This window comes from Capsella rubella, unplaced genomic scaffold, assembly GCF_000375325.1.
Source record: "Capsella rubella cultivar Monte Gargano unplaced genomic scaffold, Caprub1_0 scaffold_8, whole genome shotgun sequence".
NCBI classification, from domain to species: domain Eukaryota; kingdom Viridiplantae; phylum Streptophyta; class Magnoliopsida; order Brassicales; family Brassicaceae; genus Capsella; species Capsella rubella.
Window position 1 is genome coordinate 6,587,005 of NW_006238916.1, and position 14,899 is coordinate 6,601,903.

The window sequence follows — 14,899 nt, forward strand, 5'->3', positions numbered from 1 at the left end:
CCCCCCCCCTTATTTGCATAGAAACTTGTTCAAATGTATAGCAATCTCGTTCTTTATTGATGAATTTGAGATTTTGTAATGAATGCAGATAGAGGATATCATTCGAGCAGCAAAGAGAGCTTGTTACAGATCGAAATAAAAGTCGTCAACAACACCACATTTCTTCTTTGATCTTTAAAAGGGAAAGGAAAATAAGGAAAAAAAAGGAGAAAAATGACCTCTCTCTCTCTCTCACTTTTGCTATAAGAAACCACCATTCCTCGTGATTTATTTCTCATCGTTTGCTATGATTCTTTGCTGCAGCGGTTTTCGTTTTTCTTTTTGTCCTTCCCAAATTGATAATTCTAATCTTTGGGGGTTTAATTGATAAAATTGATCGAGAACGCTAGTAAAGGAGTTCACAACACCATGTTTTTCCCCATCAAATAATGAATGAGGTGTGCCTAATTCAAGCTTTTCTATTTTGATTTTGTTGTTTAAGGAGTGTAGAATGGAGTTAAAATCGATATGGAAGATTAACATATACTGTACTATAATTTGGTTGATATGATTGTAATTTGAGTTAAACGACTTTGGAGTGAGAAAGTGTTGATGCATGAGAAGAGCTTCGTAGAATGCTAACAACTCTTCCAATGCTGTAGAATGCTAACAGTATAATGAGATTGAGGGCATGTAGAATGAAATCGTAGTAATGTAATGATGGTGATGTGCAAAGCTTTGTTTTTCTTGTTTTTACTCTGCATGTGTTTGTCACAGCAAGAGGAGAAATTTTAAACAAACAATAGGGTACAAATGAGTAGAGCAAGCAGCAATCAAAAGACCCAGTCTTTGAAGCCCGTTCCAACAACTATACAATTTTTGAAAGTTGGATTCTAAAGCTACCTGAGTTATGTGTTTTTACATCAGAGTCAAAACCAACATTTTCTCCATTTGTGCACTCTTTCTCTATTCTGCTACAAAGAATTTGAACTCCTTTCAAAAAAGAAATTTCTCTCCTCTGAATCGAAACCGGAGCAATCTCTTATTTTGATGCATTGATATAACTCCCCCAACTCATTTTCTCATACATCATCTATCCTATCTCCGGATCCCAAAAACTTCTGATCTGCTCCTGAAAAGTAAGTCCATCGATAGCCCGAGCGCTGGAGGAGGTTTAAGTCCCCATATGTACTTTCTAGCAGAAGCCGCACGTGCGTCTTTGTTTGAGATCTTTCTCATTGATGTCCCTTCCCCGGACTTTAATGATCTCGATAACCCCAAAGAAGTCTCAGGCTTTCCACCAAATACCGAGCTTTTCTTTGATTGATCTTCCAATGGGTACCCAACTGCACCGTCCTGGTGAGGAGGTGGAAACTTCTCACTCTTGCTCTTTCCATTTGTTTGTGATATCGCTCTCAATCTCTGCAAAACAAAAAATTATCAAGGGGAAACATTTCAGAATCATCTATAGAGGAGTGATATATATTAAAATATATGCTTATATAAAGACTGTGTTTACTAGTGTAAATGGGATAAGATGAGAATTTTCTCACATCTACATTTGCTTGGCTCTCGGCATTAGCTTCTGGGGCTGGAATAGCTCGTCCAGTGCGATCCCCACGATAACGTATTCTTCTGGCTCCATCAATACCACTACCTTTTCCAGCAAGACCCTTTTGCCTAGAATTACAATGAATGCAGCCACGAGAAGAGACCAATTACAAATCAATCTAATTGATAGGGGTACCCAATTGATAGCATGTGCATCAATAAACACACAAAAGGGGATATAAAATTGCATACCTTCTTGCCTCTTCGTCCCTCAGCTTTACATTCAGTTCTTTCGAAGGTGGATACTTTGGTAAGCTTGAAGGATCACAAGGTAGCGGTTCAGAAGTAAAGAACTGCACATGCAAACCAAATAATGTAGCATTTTGATCAGGAAGTGCTTTTGCTTTCATAACATTTGATCACAAACTAACCGGTTTTTTATTTATCTAAATCGAAAAAAATGAAAAATAAAACTCAAAACTCATATGACAAACAATTGAAAGATTGGATGGCAAAGATTACTCACTTCACTACTCAAGGCCGAAGTAGAAGTTCCTCGATCAGCAGGGTCTATAGCGAGAAGTTTCTCGACTAGGTGCACAGAGGATGGAGGGAAACCATTGAAGGCTTCAGCCACACAACGTTTGTATGGATGTTGCGGTTTAAAAAGAGTTGCGTTTGGCAGTTTGTACTTCTTCCAGTATGATTCTGAAGGGGAACCACATAATTTGAATATCTTATGAAGTTGTTCGACCTACAAAGAACAAGTTAGGTAGGAAAAACGGTAAACAACAATCTAATTAATTTTTGGTTGTGCATACATTCCATTTGTGGTCCAGGATCATACACAGATAAATCAATTCACCAACAAGTATTCAACTGCTCTCTACAATGCAAGTCATATGAGAGGGCCTACACATTTGTATCTAACATAAACTAATAAATTCTTACGCAGACTAACTAAAAACAAGATAAACACGATTTTGATTACCTCTGTCCTTCCTGGCATAACGGGTTTGCCAGCAAGTAACTCTGCCAAAATACAACCGGCACTCCAAAGATCAACACCAGTTCCATAGTTGATAGCTCCAAGCAGAAGCTCGGGAGGACGATACCAGAGCGTGACAACACGACTAGTCATTGTTTGCTTTTGCTTCGGGTCATAAAACGTAGCCAACCCGAAATCAGCAATCTTCAGAATCCCATCATTATCTATAAGAAGATTAGAACCTTTGATATCTCGATGCAAGACTCCTCGACTATGGCAATGCTCCAATCCAGATAGTAGCTGCTTCATAAAGCATTTGACCTGAAGAACCAAGAAATGAAACCTCCATTAAGAAGAGAAGATCAAGTTTATTGTTTACACATTATTCAGTACACTACAAGTTTGCATCTTTGCTACTGTACTAATCATACTATTCAGATTTTAATTACAAAACTTAACATTAAGTATATCAAATAGTATGCACAGCTAATAAAGGAACCTAAATCCAATGAATGAGAGTCATAAAGGACGTTGAAAAATTCACCAAAATCATAAAAACATAATTCAAAATTGGGTCCACCGACAAATAAATTATAGCATCACCAAAAGCACACAAGAAACAAAAAACAAACAGACGATAACATTTACCATATGTGACCCAAAAAAACGTACATCTTGAAAACAGTAAAATCACAATAAGGATATCTATCATTACACATTAACTTCTTCCTTACCTGTTTATCATTAACCATCTCCTCTATTAAATCAATCTATCTATGGTAACGCATTAATAACATTAAGAATAAGTAAGCAAAAACAGAACACACACACACACACACACCTGAGGAAGATCAAACTTGAGACTTTGAGTAGCAGCAAGACCAGAGAGATCATGCTCCATATACTCAAAAACAAGGTAGAGACTACATGAAACCCGAGAAGTAACCAAACCTTCAAGCTTAATAACATTAGGATGATTAAGCCTTCGCAACACAAGAATCTCTCTAGCCATAAACTTAACACTCTCTGCTTCCAAATTATCAAACCTAACTTTCTTCAAAGCTACAATCTTCCCAGTCAATAGATCTTTCGCCTTGTACACATTGCTATACGTTCCTTGCCCAATCTAATATATATAAAAATCAAAACTTTACATCATTCAAATTAAAAAAAAAAACAAAACTTTCTAATTAAAAACTGGATTTTTTGAGACATTTTTTGGTACCTTCTCAAGCTTTTCGTAAGTGGTAGCTCGACGAGGTGTTAAGTCTTTGATGGAATCGCCACAAGCAGCAATAAGCCACGGCGGCCATCCTTCCGGAGTCGAACGGAGACTCATCCCCGGTCGACGAGAAGAGCCGGCGGAGAAATCGCCGGTGTGCCATATCCTCGCGGGCTGAATCTGAATCGAAACTAAATCCTTCTTCTTCTCCTTATCTCCGATTTCGACTACAGAAACGGCGGTGGTGGAAGAAGAAGAAGGCAAATCCTCCTCCGTCGTCTTGCGGTGGTCTCCCGGAGGAGGTTCATCGGGAATATTGTTATTGGTGTTATGATTCGGTTTGTCTCCGGTGGATTCTTTGCATAAAACGCATCCCATCTGCTGAATCGGTGAAGCTCTCTGTCTCTATCTCTTTTAGCTTAACATTATCATCGCCCACGAGCTCAGAGTTTTTTTTTTTGTTTTTTTTTTTGTTCTCTGGAGAGTGAGAATCGGGTTTTTGTGTGAAAACGACGGCGTTTTGGGGAGGGGAGTGAGAGTCGAGTCTTTTGCACGTAGGAGTGAAAAATGGCGGTTTTCCGTTAATAGTTTAACGAGTGGTTTCACTTTGTTTTATACTTAAAAAACAAAAGAAAACCTCAGAGAAATTTAATTTATTTATAGTAAAGGCCTGAAGAAGAAAAGTGGTTAAAAAGGTTTTTTTTTTTCTTTTGAAAGCTCCTTTTATTTATTTATTTACATAAAAAAGGCTAAAAGTTATTCAACTTTTTTTTGGTTTTTTAATTCAAATTAATTTGACTTTGTAAGTATTCTTTATGTTTTATTATCAGTAGCATTTGTCAACGGGAAAATAAATAATCTGAAAATCAGTATTGCTACGCTAGTATTAAAAATAAATTTTATTTTTTTTATGTTGCATTCCACCAAGAAAATTGGGTATAGTGTGTGATGTACAAGTTAGTTAATCGTAGAATCCAAGTGATTGTAATTTTTTTTAGCATATTAAAAGAGAGTAGTAATTGTATTTTGTTATTATGTCCAGTTACAAAAAAGAATGGGTAAAACTTTCACCAAAAAAAAAAAAAGAATGGGTAAAAATGTTCCAGAGTACAAAAAAAAAAGTAATTAAGAGAAAAAACAACCTAAGAAAACTCAAAATTTACCAACCAAACAATAAATAGTGAATACAATGATTCATTCGATCATTCTAATTAGGAGCACATAAAAAAATTCGTGAAGAAATCCCATAGAAAACCTCATATCACTATTAAAAGAAAAAACTATGAAATTTTTAAAAGTTTCTTATAACAAAAATGTTTAGTTGGGATATAAGTTAAGAGAATGACAACATTGTTTTATTGGTTTAAAGGTTTTGAATTGTTCATATAGAAAATAATTAAGTTCATGATGTCATAAATACAATTTAAATATATGCGTATAAAAATTTATAAAACAATTAAATCGATGGAGAAATTGCTACTTTTTTCTTCTAATATCTCCATTATTCCCATAGGCATGCCAACAAAAAAAAAAAAGAACATAAATTTGGTACTATACTTTACTTTCAATCTAATTTAGTACTTTAAATTTTCAATAAGAATATTATTCTGTATTAGCCAAACCAAGGACAGTTTACTGTAAGACTGACATGTGGACTAAACCAATCCACAAATTGAATGTTGTATTTGTATGTATGCAGCAGAGTAGATAGATCATAGATATGGACTAAGTGTTTGTTGCTTCTCTCTTAGATTCCTTCCTCATTGCTGCAGAGACTCCACCACCACCACTTCACTTTTTATTTTTTTATTCGAAATTTTTTTGTTGACAAATAAAACATGAAAAGCAACTTCTTCATAATCACAAATAATCATCAAACCGGTCCACATTATTCTTCTCATATCAATATCATCCATCATCAAGTAGTTTCCACACAAACAATTTTGATTTCTCCAAGCAAAGTCATTTAAACTTTTTTGACGATGGAACAAACATGTTGAAGACATATTCAAAATTCAAGTTACCAAAGAGCCAAAAAAAATACATACTAAAGTAAGAAACCCAAAGACCACGACGACGACAATGCTTCAATTGCTAATGCACGTTTTGTCGAGAAATGGATTTTCTTGAGTTCTTCAAAGACAAAAATGGTTTTTATATAAATTACGTCACTAAACTCGAGTAAATATTGAAAAAGACGTAAGGATGTAAATGAATGAGTCAACCTTGGAATTTTTGGTAGTTGGGTTTCATACCAATTTAGACGTTTGGCTTTCTTCTTCACTTTAATGCACAACGTCTTTAATGGTCCAACCTCTCTCAATGTATATCTCTTCTCTTTGACAGTTACATTCACATTTTGTTCAGATTTGTTTGGTCCTAAACCAAAAAGTGTAGACTAGATGGATGGTTTAATAAGACTTTGATTTCAATTGACTTATAATACAAACATACATTTACATTAGAGTATAGTGAATGGATGATTTAATAAGACTTTGAGTTTAATCTTAAGAAAGTTATATTTTCATTATTCAGTTTGCATTTGGTTCGACCTAAACTAACCATTTCTTCCAACCAAACGATATTGAATAATAAACCTGACACACTCCATGCTCAATGATCTAGTACTAGATAAGAGATCATCTTTTATGGATATAGCGCATTGAATTTAGTATGATCTTTTCAAAGCGGTTTCACTCTTACCAGCAGGGCAAGCAAGAGAGTAAACGCAGAGCACATAAAAAGAGTTATAAACCAAATTAATGATCATATCTAGCGCCAATTCTTGATAGATCCTACCCAGAGCAGAGCTTTTCCAGCGCCAGATTCTCATCTCCACCACTCGATTCAATCGCACTCCTAACCTGAGCCTCTCCAAAACCCATCTCCACAAGTTTCTTGACCTGCGGACAGATCAAATCCAACACGAGCCTTTTAAGTACACAAGCCAGACAACACTACATTTAACCTTCAAAGCTATTTCAACAACTCACTTTTTCCTCCAGAGAAGATTTCTTGGCAAAACTTTCAGTCCAGTAACGAGCAGTTGATACAAACACTTGATAGTTCTTCATGTACTGTAAACATCAGATATAATGGAAAAACTTCAATCTTTGTTAAGAGACACGATGACTAAGAAAAGGAAGAGAAAAACAGAGGATGAATAAAGGTGATGTAGAAGAACCTGCTCAGCTACAACAGCATCTTGAGGGTCTTTTGGTTCTGGTGCAGAGAGTAATGCCTGAATTGAAACAAGAGCTGTCTTCAGAGTAAGAGCTGGACTCCATTGGTCTTTCAAGATATCCAAGCATATCGCCCCGCTTTGACTACTGATATTTGGGTGCCTTTGGGTTTGATAAACATGAATCAACCAAGATAGACCCTTAATTAGCACACAATACATTGATTTCCTCCTAATATACACCAACTTCGTAATGGTAAAATGTATGTAAAAGAGAGTAAGAAGCGAGCATAAACACAACTTTACCAAAGATTAAACTTCTGACCAAAGACACAAGGTTATCAAACAAAATATGATACTACCCAAACATTAACCATATGATGGAGATGAAATAGTTGCTCATATTAACAACGATTCAAGCTCCCAAATAGATGATTCTGCAGTAAGTAACATAAGAGTCAAAACCATCTTCTTACCAAACTTTGGTTGAGAATTGCATCTTTGGAGGCTCAAATGGATACCCTTCTGCAATTGAAAAACATATAAATTGATTTATGAGCACAACACTACACAAATCAAACCCCCATAAACCCTAAATGATGAACTCATACACCAATTCACAATCAGACAAAGCAAAGTAGTCTGGGGGTTAACACTATAGCAACAAATGGAACCAAATGAAACAAAATCAAGTGAATCCCCAAAAACTAAGTTCTGGGTCTTGGAATTTCACAATCAAAGTAGAGGAATTTGGTTCGGACCTGGCATGGTGATATCGATCTGAAAGGTTCCGCCTTCGTAAGGAGTACCGATAGGACCAGGGATAGTTCCGGTGAGTCGGGTGAGATCATCGGCTTTCGGGCTGACCCGGATACCCGAAGAATCGTTGTCTCTGCCACAATCTTGAAGCTCTTTCTGGATTCTGCTGAAATCTATCATCTTTTGAGATCGTCGATTGAGATTCCCAGAAAGAGAGAGAAACCCTAAAGAAAAAGATTGGAACTTTTTATTTGGTGAAGAAGAAGTGTGGAGAGAGCTTCTTTTCTTGCATCTTAAGCGAGTTATCGAACAGTCCACTTTTTCTTTTTCATTTTTTTTTTTTTTTTTTTGTATTTTTCTCTGTTTTTCACGTTTTTTTTTTTTTTTTTGGCAACAACTTACTAACAAATTGACTCAAACGAGCCAATCAGAGGGAACATTGTTTACATACTTGACATGAAGCGGAATGGTACGAACTTTGCGTGCCAAAAAATCCGCCTTTACATTTGCATTTCTTGGAATAAGAGATAAAGAGAAAGAAGAGAATTCTTCCCTGTCGATATGGATATCATCAAGGTATACAGAGAAAGCCGGCCAGTCGGAAGGAGAAGACACCATCTTCACCAAATCTGAACAGTCTGTGAGGAAAACAACATCTCTGAAATTATGGCCCACCATGCATCTCATTGCCCATACCAGCGCTTCAACTTCAGAATGGAGAGGAGATAGACTTCGTCGCACATTCATTGCCCCCCTGATCGTTGAAAGTCCTGAGGAGTGCTGACAGAACCAGCCTATACCTGAGAATTCATCAGTTGCCTTCCAGGAGCCGTCCACAAAGCAGTGGTAGCCTAAAAGAGAGGGACGGAGGGATGGTGCGCCGCCCCGCACTCGAGGGAATGAAAGCTGAGAAGCCATAGGTTGGCCCGTGTCTTCAACCTGGGCCTGTTGCCAGGCTTGCGCCTCACTAATGGCCAGATTAACCACGTCCATAGGACTTTCATCCAAATTTTCAAAAATCTTTGCATTCCTAGCTTTCCAAATATACCAGATTACCCAAGGGAAAGTTACCTCATGGCCGGACGTGTCTATTTGGCCAAGGAGATAATCAATATTCGCATACACAGACTCTGTTGGGAAAGAGATTGTACCAACTGGTATGTTTGCTAGCGCCCATGTCTGGCGCGCTGGTGGGCACTCAAAAATGACATGATTAGCCGTCTCTGTCTGAGCACCACAACGTCCACAACTAGAGTCACAATTTATACCCCGACGACGTAAATTAGCTGAAACAGCTATACATCCTGTAAGCAGTTGCCACATAAAGTGATGAATCTTTGGCGGACAACGTACTTTCCATATACTACCCAACAAATGTAAAATGTCAGGCCCATATACCTTAGTATGCTCGGTCCAGGAATCCATCATCCGGGCCGCATAATAACCAGATTTAACTGTGTATTTCCCATTCTTTGTAAAGTGCCACCCAAATGAGTCAGGCTTTGGAACATTACCGATCGGAAGAGCACGAATCAAAGAAATGTCCAGTGGAGCAAAATGCTCTTGGAGCACATCCATTCGCCAAGAGTTTGCCTGGCGATCAATCATTTGTCTTATCTGTAGAGATGGGTCCATAAGCGACCCATTGCTCAAAGCTGGTCTCGGGAATTGAGCTGGTATCCAGGGGTCAGTCCATACTGAAATGGAGTCCCCCGAGCCAACTCTTTTAATAAGCCCTCTATTTACCAGAGATCTAGCTGAAGTAATACTTCGCCATCCATAAGATGGGGAGTATGATTTAAGCGGTTCCAATGGATTGGAATTCCGATAGTATCGACTTTTAAAAACCTTTGCAAAAAGTGATTCCGGGTTGTCAATCAGACGCCACAGCTGTTTAGCCAAGAGTGCTGAATTAAAGTCATTGATATCCCTAAACCCAAGGCCCCCCATCTTCTTACTAGAACATAATTTCTCCCACGCCACCCAATGCATTCCCCCAGTTTGGCCATTAGTACTCCACCAAAAATTTGCCACTGCACTAGTTAGTTTTGATGTGATCGTTTTAGGAAGTCGAAAACAAGACATCACATAAGTCGGTAAAGCCGCCGCCACCGATTTAATCATCACCTCTTTTCCTCCCTTAGATAGAAATTTGGCTGACCACCCGTTGATATGACTATGTAGTCTATCTCTTACAAAAGAAAAAACTTTGGTTTTAGAGCCCCCTAGGCTCTCCGGCAACCCCAGATATGACCCTATTCCTCCCAAATTTGAAATCCCCAGAGTCTCCTGTAACTCCTTTTTGGTATCCTCATTTACCTTGTGTCCAAATTGAAGTGAGGACTTTGAGAAATTTATTTGTTGTCCTGAAACCGCCTCATACTGCTTCAAAATACCCAGAATAACCGCACATTCGTCTGTGGTTGCCTTACAAAAAAATAGACTATCATCTGCAAATAGTAAATGCGAGATAGGTGGGCATTTATTTGCCACTTTGATTCCTGTAATTAACTTTTCCCGCTCCGCCTTCCTGATATTGGCTATTAAAGCCTCTGTACATAAAATGAATAGATAGGGAGATAAAGGATCCCCCTGTCGTAAACCCCTACCTGGAATAATAGAACCATGAGGCTGTCCATTTATTAAGACTCGATATTCAACTGAGGATACACAATGCATAATCAAAGATATCCATTTCTCTGAGAAACCTATTTTTCGCATCAACCGTTCTATGAAACTCCATTCAACCCTATCATACGCCTTACTCATATCTGTTTTGATGGCCATAAATTTACTTTTACATGACTGATTAGTCCGGAGACCATGAAACATTTCCTGAGCGATCAAGATGTTATCAGACATCAACCGTTTTTCAACAAAAGCGGATTGTGTTTCCGATATAAGACCTGGTAAAACCGTTTTAAGTCTTTGACAAAGCACTTTTGAAATAATTTTGTAACCCACATTGCACAGACTGATAGGTCTTAATTCCGTCATCCTGGTTGGTCTTTCCACTTTGGGGATTAGACAAATATGTGTCTTATTTAAGCGTTTATCAAACACCCCCTCCTCGAAGAAGGAATTAACCAGGTGAAGCAAATCCTCTTTAACCACACTCCAAGCCTTTTGGAAAAACAAAGCTGTCATTCCATCCGGGCCTGGAGCTTTATCTGGGGGCATCATGAACAAAGCTGCCCGAACCTCTTTTTCCGTGGCCGGAGCTGTTAGGAAATCATTAACATCCTCCGTTACCCCAGCCGTCACCTCCATTAAAGCTTCCTCAAAATCGTGAGGAGTACTTGTTGTAAACAAGTCATCAAAATATCTTGCCGCTATGCAGCAAATATCCTTATCTTCCGTAGACCAAATATCATTTTTATCGTACAAACCCACAATTCGATTCCGGGCTCGCCGCTGTTTTGTTTGTGCATGAAAATATTTGGAATTCTTATCCCCCACTCGCATCCATCTGTTCCTACTTTTCTGTTGCCAATACACCTCCTCATCTTTGTAAGCTTCACGCAAACGGGAAGATAATTCAGTAATATCTTCCGGACGGCTTAAATCATCCGCCTGTGCCACGACTAATTGACCTTTCAAAGTTTCTATCGTATCCCTCCCAAATGGAACCAGATTTTTCCGCCATTGAGATATTGCACGTCTACACCTGACCAACTTATCCACAAAAATGTTAGAATGTTGACGGGTATCTCCAGTCCACCCCTCTGAGATCGCCTCTAACAAACCATCCTTTCCAATCCAGCGTTTGTCAAACATAAAACTCTGTTTACGACGTGAGGTCTTTTCTGCCACGAAAGCTAAAATAGGCTTGTGGTCCGATCCAATCATAGGCAAATATTCAATTACGGTATCCGAAAATAACTCATGCCAATCCTCATTGCCCAAAGCCCTGTCCAACCGACATCTAATCGGTTTTTTATCCCGCCAACCCCGCCATGATAAGCAATCTCCGATATATGGGAAATCCAAAAAACCGCAATCTCGTATCATACAATTGAAAGATAGGAAGGAAGAAGCTGGACGTATCTTCCCCCCACGTTTCTCATGATTTCCAGTTAGTTCATTGAAGTCTCCAATTACAAACCAAGGATTAGACCTATGTAAAGCAATCCTTGTTAAACGTTCCCAAACTAGATCACGCTTTTGAGGAACCGGATCACCATATAAAAATGTTAAGTTAATCTTTTTGCCTTTGTATACCGCTTCAACATCAATCAATCTATTGGACTCAAATAGAATTGAAACATTGAAATCATTATTATTATAAAATAGCGCAAGACCACCACTACAACCAATGGGGTCAATCGTTTTTAAACTTTTATAGCCAAAATGGCCTACAAACTTTTCCAAAAATAGAGATGACTGTTTTGTTTCTGAAAGGAACAAAAAATCGGGCCGATATTTAATCCACATATCCCTAAGATACCCAATTGTAGCCTTATTTCCGAGACCTTGACAATTCCAGCTTAGTACCTTCATTTATCCACTGTTGGTTTTGGTGGCTTGGCTCCACCTACGCCTCCCTTCGCCTTCTCCTGAAGCTTCGAGACATGTCCTCCTCCCACCAGCTCTAAACCGTGTGGGACCTGTCGTTTCCTTGGTGACAACAGCAACTGGGCGTTACGTTTCCTTGCGCTTACTCCTTTGAGTATCAAAGGGCCCGGGATCCTCTTGCCTTTATCACCTGCAGCATCCCTACCTACTCCTTCCTTCTCAGCCATTACATCACCAGTGTCCACAGATCCATGTATTCTCCCCTCGTTACCTACGGTCAGCACATCATCCCCAAAGTTTTGCACCAAAGTCGAATCCGCAACATCCATAGCTGCTGCATTCACCTCTTTTTCATCAATAATTGGATGATCTGAGACCTCCTCAATACCCACCATAAGAGAGAATTCATCACGACTCACAGAAATATGTGAGCCAAACCCAAACTCAGTCGCTCCATCTTGCCCCATAAGGTCTTCGTTGTCAACAACCACAGCTGAATCCACCACCAAACCTTGCTCTTCAGTGTGCTGTACCGAAAGCTCCTCTGCTAGCACCGCTTTACTTCCCCCACAGATCGCTTCCACCTCAGACGACCCCAAGCTCAAACCAACTATTTTTTCCATCTCATGATCACTTTCCTCCAGTTGTCCCTCCTCTAATTGGTTAGTGCCAGTTACAAGGTTAGCCATAGCTTCACCATTCTCTTCAGATTCCGTAAACAAAGCTTTCCGGACCTTTTTCTGCTTCTTAATAGCTGACTCCTGCTCCCTGGATTCCTCAGGAATCGGATCAAGGACAGAACCAGAAACTGGAGCAGCTGGGAGACTTGATTGTCCCTGGGAACCCCCTTGCACCTTTCCATGGCTCTCCTTGTGCTGTCTAGCTCTAAAGGACCCTGTAGAACGGGCTTTTACCCCTGAGGAGTGCTCAGCCTTGGCCTTGTAGCCTCCATATTGTGAGCCACCATTAGACCGTTGTTGTACCGAAGAAGAACTTTCACCAATCCCCTTACCCTTATTGTTACTCTTATACAAACCATCAGTGCCTACTCCCCTTCGTCTATCTGCCAAAACAGCGCCCCTGTAGCTCATGTGATGGTCTTCCCTTTGCTCCGCATTCGCTAAATCCATGCTATCTTCCTTTGTGGACCCAATGAGAAGAGGGCATACAGCCTTGTCATGACAAAGACTGAAGCAGTTCCTACACCACCCATACAAGCGCTCATAAAACAGTTTCACAATGGTAACCTCACCATCATAAAATTCAATCTCTGTTGCGAAACACAACGGCTTGTAACCATCTACTGTAACCTTCACACGCCCCCTGTTTATGTCAACTTCTTCGACATGACCAAGATCAGAACCAATATCATTAAAAGTAGGATCCGCCCAGAATTGTAGAGGAACATCAATGACCCGAATCCAAAACGTCAAAGCTGACGGATAAAGAGGATCCACGACTGGTTTCCACCTTACCATCGAAACCATCCACGAGTCAAAATGGAAAGGCTCCATTTTCAAGACTGCAACTATGTCTGCTTCCTCATCGAAGTCAAACTGGAATTTTCCCGACCCCAAATCAGCACCTGCAACCTTCCCCTCCATTTGCCAAATACGCGGTAGCATAATCAGCAAAGATTTCATATCTTGCATTTGGGGATTGAGGCAACGCCCAATCACCGTTTTGGAGTAGCCAGCGATGAGAGCAGAATTATCAAAACGTGCAATCTTGATCCTTCTCATTGGTCGCTGACCTCCCTCCTGCATACCCACCAAACTCTTCCCCAACAAACCACTTTGAGACATTGCACCACAACCAGACCAAAAACTGAACCACAAAAAACCAGAACACAAGCTAACCCGAGTAGACAAAACACAATGCTTAAACTGGCGAAAGAAATAGAGATGAAACACTGGCCTTTTCCAAGAGTCTTTATACTGAAGAATTTGTTCGATATGATCTCGAAACATAATCAAAGTATTAAAGCCCAGAGATTCGAAGAATAAAAATCTCCTCCAATCCACCGATCCGCCCAAGAAAAAGGAAAGAAAACACCCAATTAGAATCCGAGATAAGCCAATCGCAGATATCACACCTTCCAAATCACCTTCCCGAGCTTTACACCCAAATCGCCCAATCATCACTGTAAAGGATCCGAATTTGGAAATGAGATATTCTGTTTGAGAATCGGAAAGCACCTCAAATCCAAAGATTTCCCAAATCGATATGTGACTACCTTCCTTCCACACCCCAAAATGTGAGAAAAAACACAACGAAAGATGCCAAAGGAAGCACCTCGCCCACCGAGACCAAACCCCATACCTCCAAACCTCAACCCAGAAAAAATAATGAATGGATCTAGAAAAAACCCTCCTTCGAAACCCAAAACAAATCCAGATGCACTTGCAGATCTGATAATCCCATCGCTCCCCAGAACCCTCGACCCCCTTTAGAACGGAGACGATCCAAACCGGAGGCAAAACCCAATCATCACCCTTCAAACACACCAAAACCATTAACACCCCAAAATCGCTTTCTCCATCGCCGCTTCTCGTCCGTTCCCTAATTGTTTTTCACGTTTTTGTTTAATTCATATTTAATGAAGAGAAATTAAAGCCAAACCGGAAATTAATTACGATTTCGATTGTGGTTCACGGTTTTAATCTCACTTGGTTTAGGATACTACAGACCAAACCCAACATGA

At 39.5% G+C, this 14,899-nt stretch overlaps 4 protein-coding genes across 5 annotated transcripts in view; 1 reads left to right on the forward strand and 3 right to left on the reverse strand.

The window, feature by feature from the left end:
* LOC17875054 (pyruvate dehydrogenase E1 component subunit beta-1, mitochondrial) overlaps positions 1 to 521 on the forward strand; it is a 4,155-nt gene extending 3,634 nt beyond the window's left edge. The window contains exon 15 of the mRNA XM_006282352.2: positions 89 to 521. Within this exon, the coding sequence (XP_006282414.2) occupies positions 89 to 139 (51 nt within the window). The 3' untranslated portion in view covers positions 140 to 521. The remainder of the gene's footprint in view (positions 1 to 88) is intronic.
* A 152-nt stretch (positions 522 to 673) lies between these two features.
* On the reverse strand, positions 674 to 4,314 carry LOC17874593 (probable serine/threonine-protein kinase At1g54610). Of its 2 annotated transcripts, XM_006280162.2 has the most exons (7): positions 3,744 to 4,311; positions 3,360 to 3,644; positions 2,522 to 2,839; positions 2,057 to 2,284; positions 1,783 to 1,883; positions 1,533 to 1,659; positions 674 to 1,401 (listed from the first exon to the last, which is right to left on the reverse strand). In XM_006280162.2, exons 1-7 carry the CDS (start codon positions 4,116 to 4,118, stop codon positions 1,078 to 1,080), a joined length of 1,758 nt encoding a protein of 585 aa, XP_006280224.1. In that variant the 5' UTR covers positions 4,119 to 4,311; the 3' UTR covers positions 674 to 1,077. The 2 variants fall into 2 exon arrangements, with proteins under 2 accessions (XP_006280224.1, XP_023635865.1); XM_023780097.1 differs by lacking the exon at positions 3,360 to 3,644 and having other exon boundaries at positions 3,744 to 4,314.
* Positions 4,315 to 6,324: 2,010 nt separating this feature from the next.
* On the reverse strand, positions 6,325 to 7,972 carry LOC17877073 (ubiquitin-conjugating enzyme E2 27). Its single transcript, XM_006282318.2, has 5 exons — positions 7,683 to 7,972; positions 7,398 to 7,446; positions 6,925 to 7,084; positions 6,734 to 6,817; positions 6,325 to 6,643 (listed from the first exon to the last, which is right to left on the reverse strand). The coding sequence occupies exons 1-5, from the start codon at positions 7,858 to 7,860 to the stop codon at positions 6,536 to 6,538; spliced, it is 579 nt and encodes a 192-aa protein (XP_006282380.1). The 5' UTR covers positions 7,861 to 7,972; the 3' UTR covers positions 6,325 to 6,535.
* Positions 7,973 to 11,934: 3,962 nt separating this feature from the next.
* LOC111830675 lies at positions 11,935 to 14,746 on the reverse strand. Its single transcript, XM_023783211.1, has 2 exons — positions 14,432 to 14,746; positions 11,935 to 14,338 (listed from the first exon to the last, which is right to left on the reverse strand). The coding sequence occupies exons 1-2, from the start codon at positions 14,709 to 14,711 to the stop codon at positions 12,177 to 12,179; spliced, it is 2,442 nt and encodes an 813-aa protein (XP_023638979.1). The 5' UTR covers positions 14,712 to 14,746; the 3' UTR covers positions 11,935 to 12,176.
* Positions 14,747 to 14,899: the final 153 nt, after the last annotated feature.

Coding starts and splice junctions, on each gene's coding strand:
- LOC17874593 (XM_006280162.2), bottom strand. CDS start 4,118: ATGGGATGCGTTTTATGCAAAGAATCCACCGGAGACAAACCGAATCAT. Junction 2,840..3,359: donor TCAAGTTTGATCTTCCTCAG/GTGTGTGTGTGT, acceptor TTGGTTCTTCAG/GTCAAATGCTTTATGAAGCA. Junction 1,660..1,782: donor AGGGACGAAGAGGCAAGAAG/GTATGCAATTTT, acceptor TTGTAATTCTAG/GCAAAAGGGTCTTGCTGGAA.
- LOC17877073 (XM_006282318.2), bottom strand. CDS start 7,860: ATGATAGATTTCAGCAGAATCCAGAAAGAGCTTCAAGATTGTGGCAGA. Junction 7,085..7,397: donor CAATTCTCAACCAAAGTTTG/GTAAGAAGATGG, acceptor TCAAACCCAAAG/GCACCCAAATATCAGTAGTC. Junction 6,818..6,924: donor ATGCTGTTGTAGCTGAGCAG/GTTCTTCTACAT, acceptor TGATGTTTACAG/TACATGAAGAACTATCAAGT.
- LOC111830675 (XM_023783211.1), bottom strand. CDS start 14,711: ATGGTTTTGGTGTGTTTGAAGGGTGATGATTGGGTTTTGCCTCCGGTT. Junction 14,339..14,431: donor TTTTGGGGTGTGGAAGGAAG/GTAGTCACATAT, acceptor GATCCTTTACAG/TGATGATTGGGCGATTTGGG.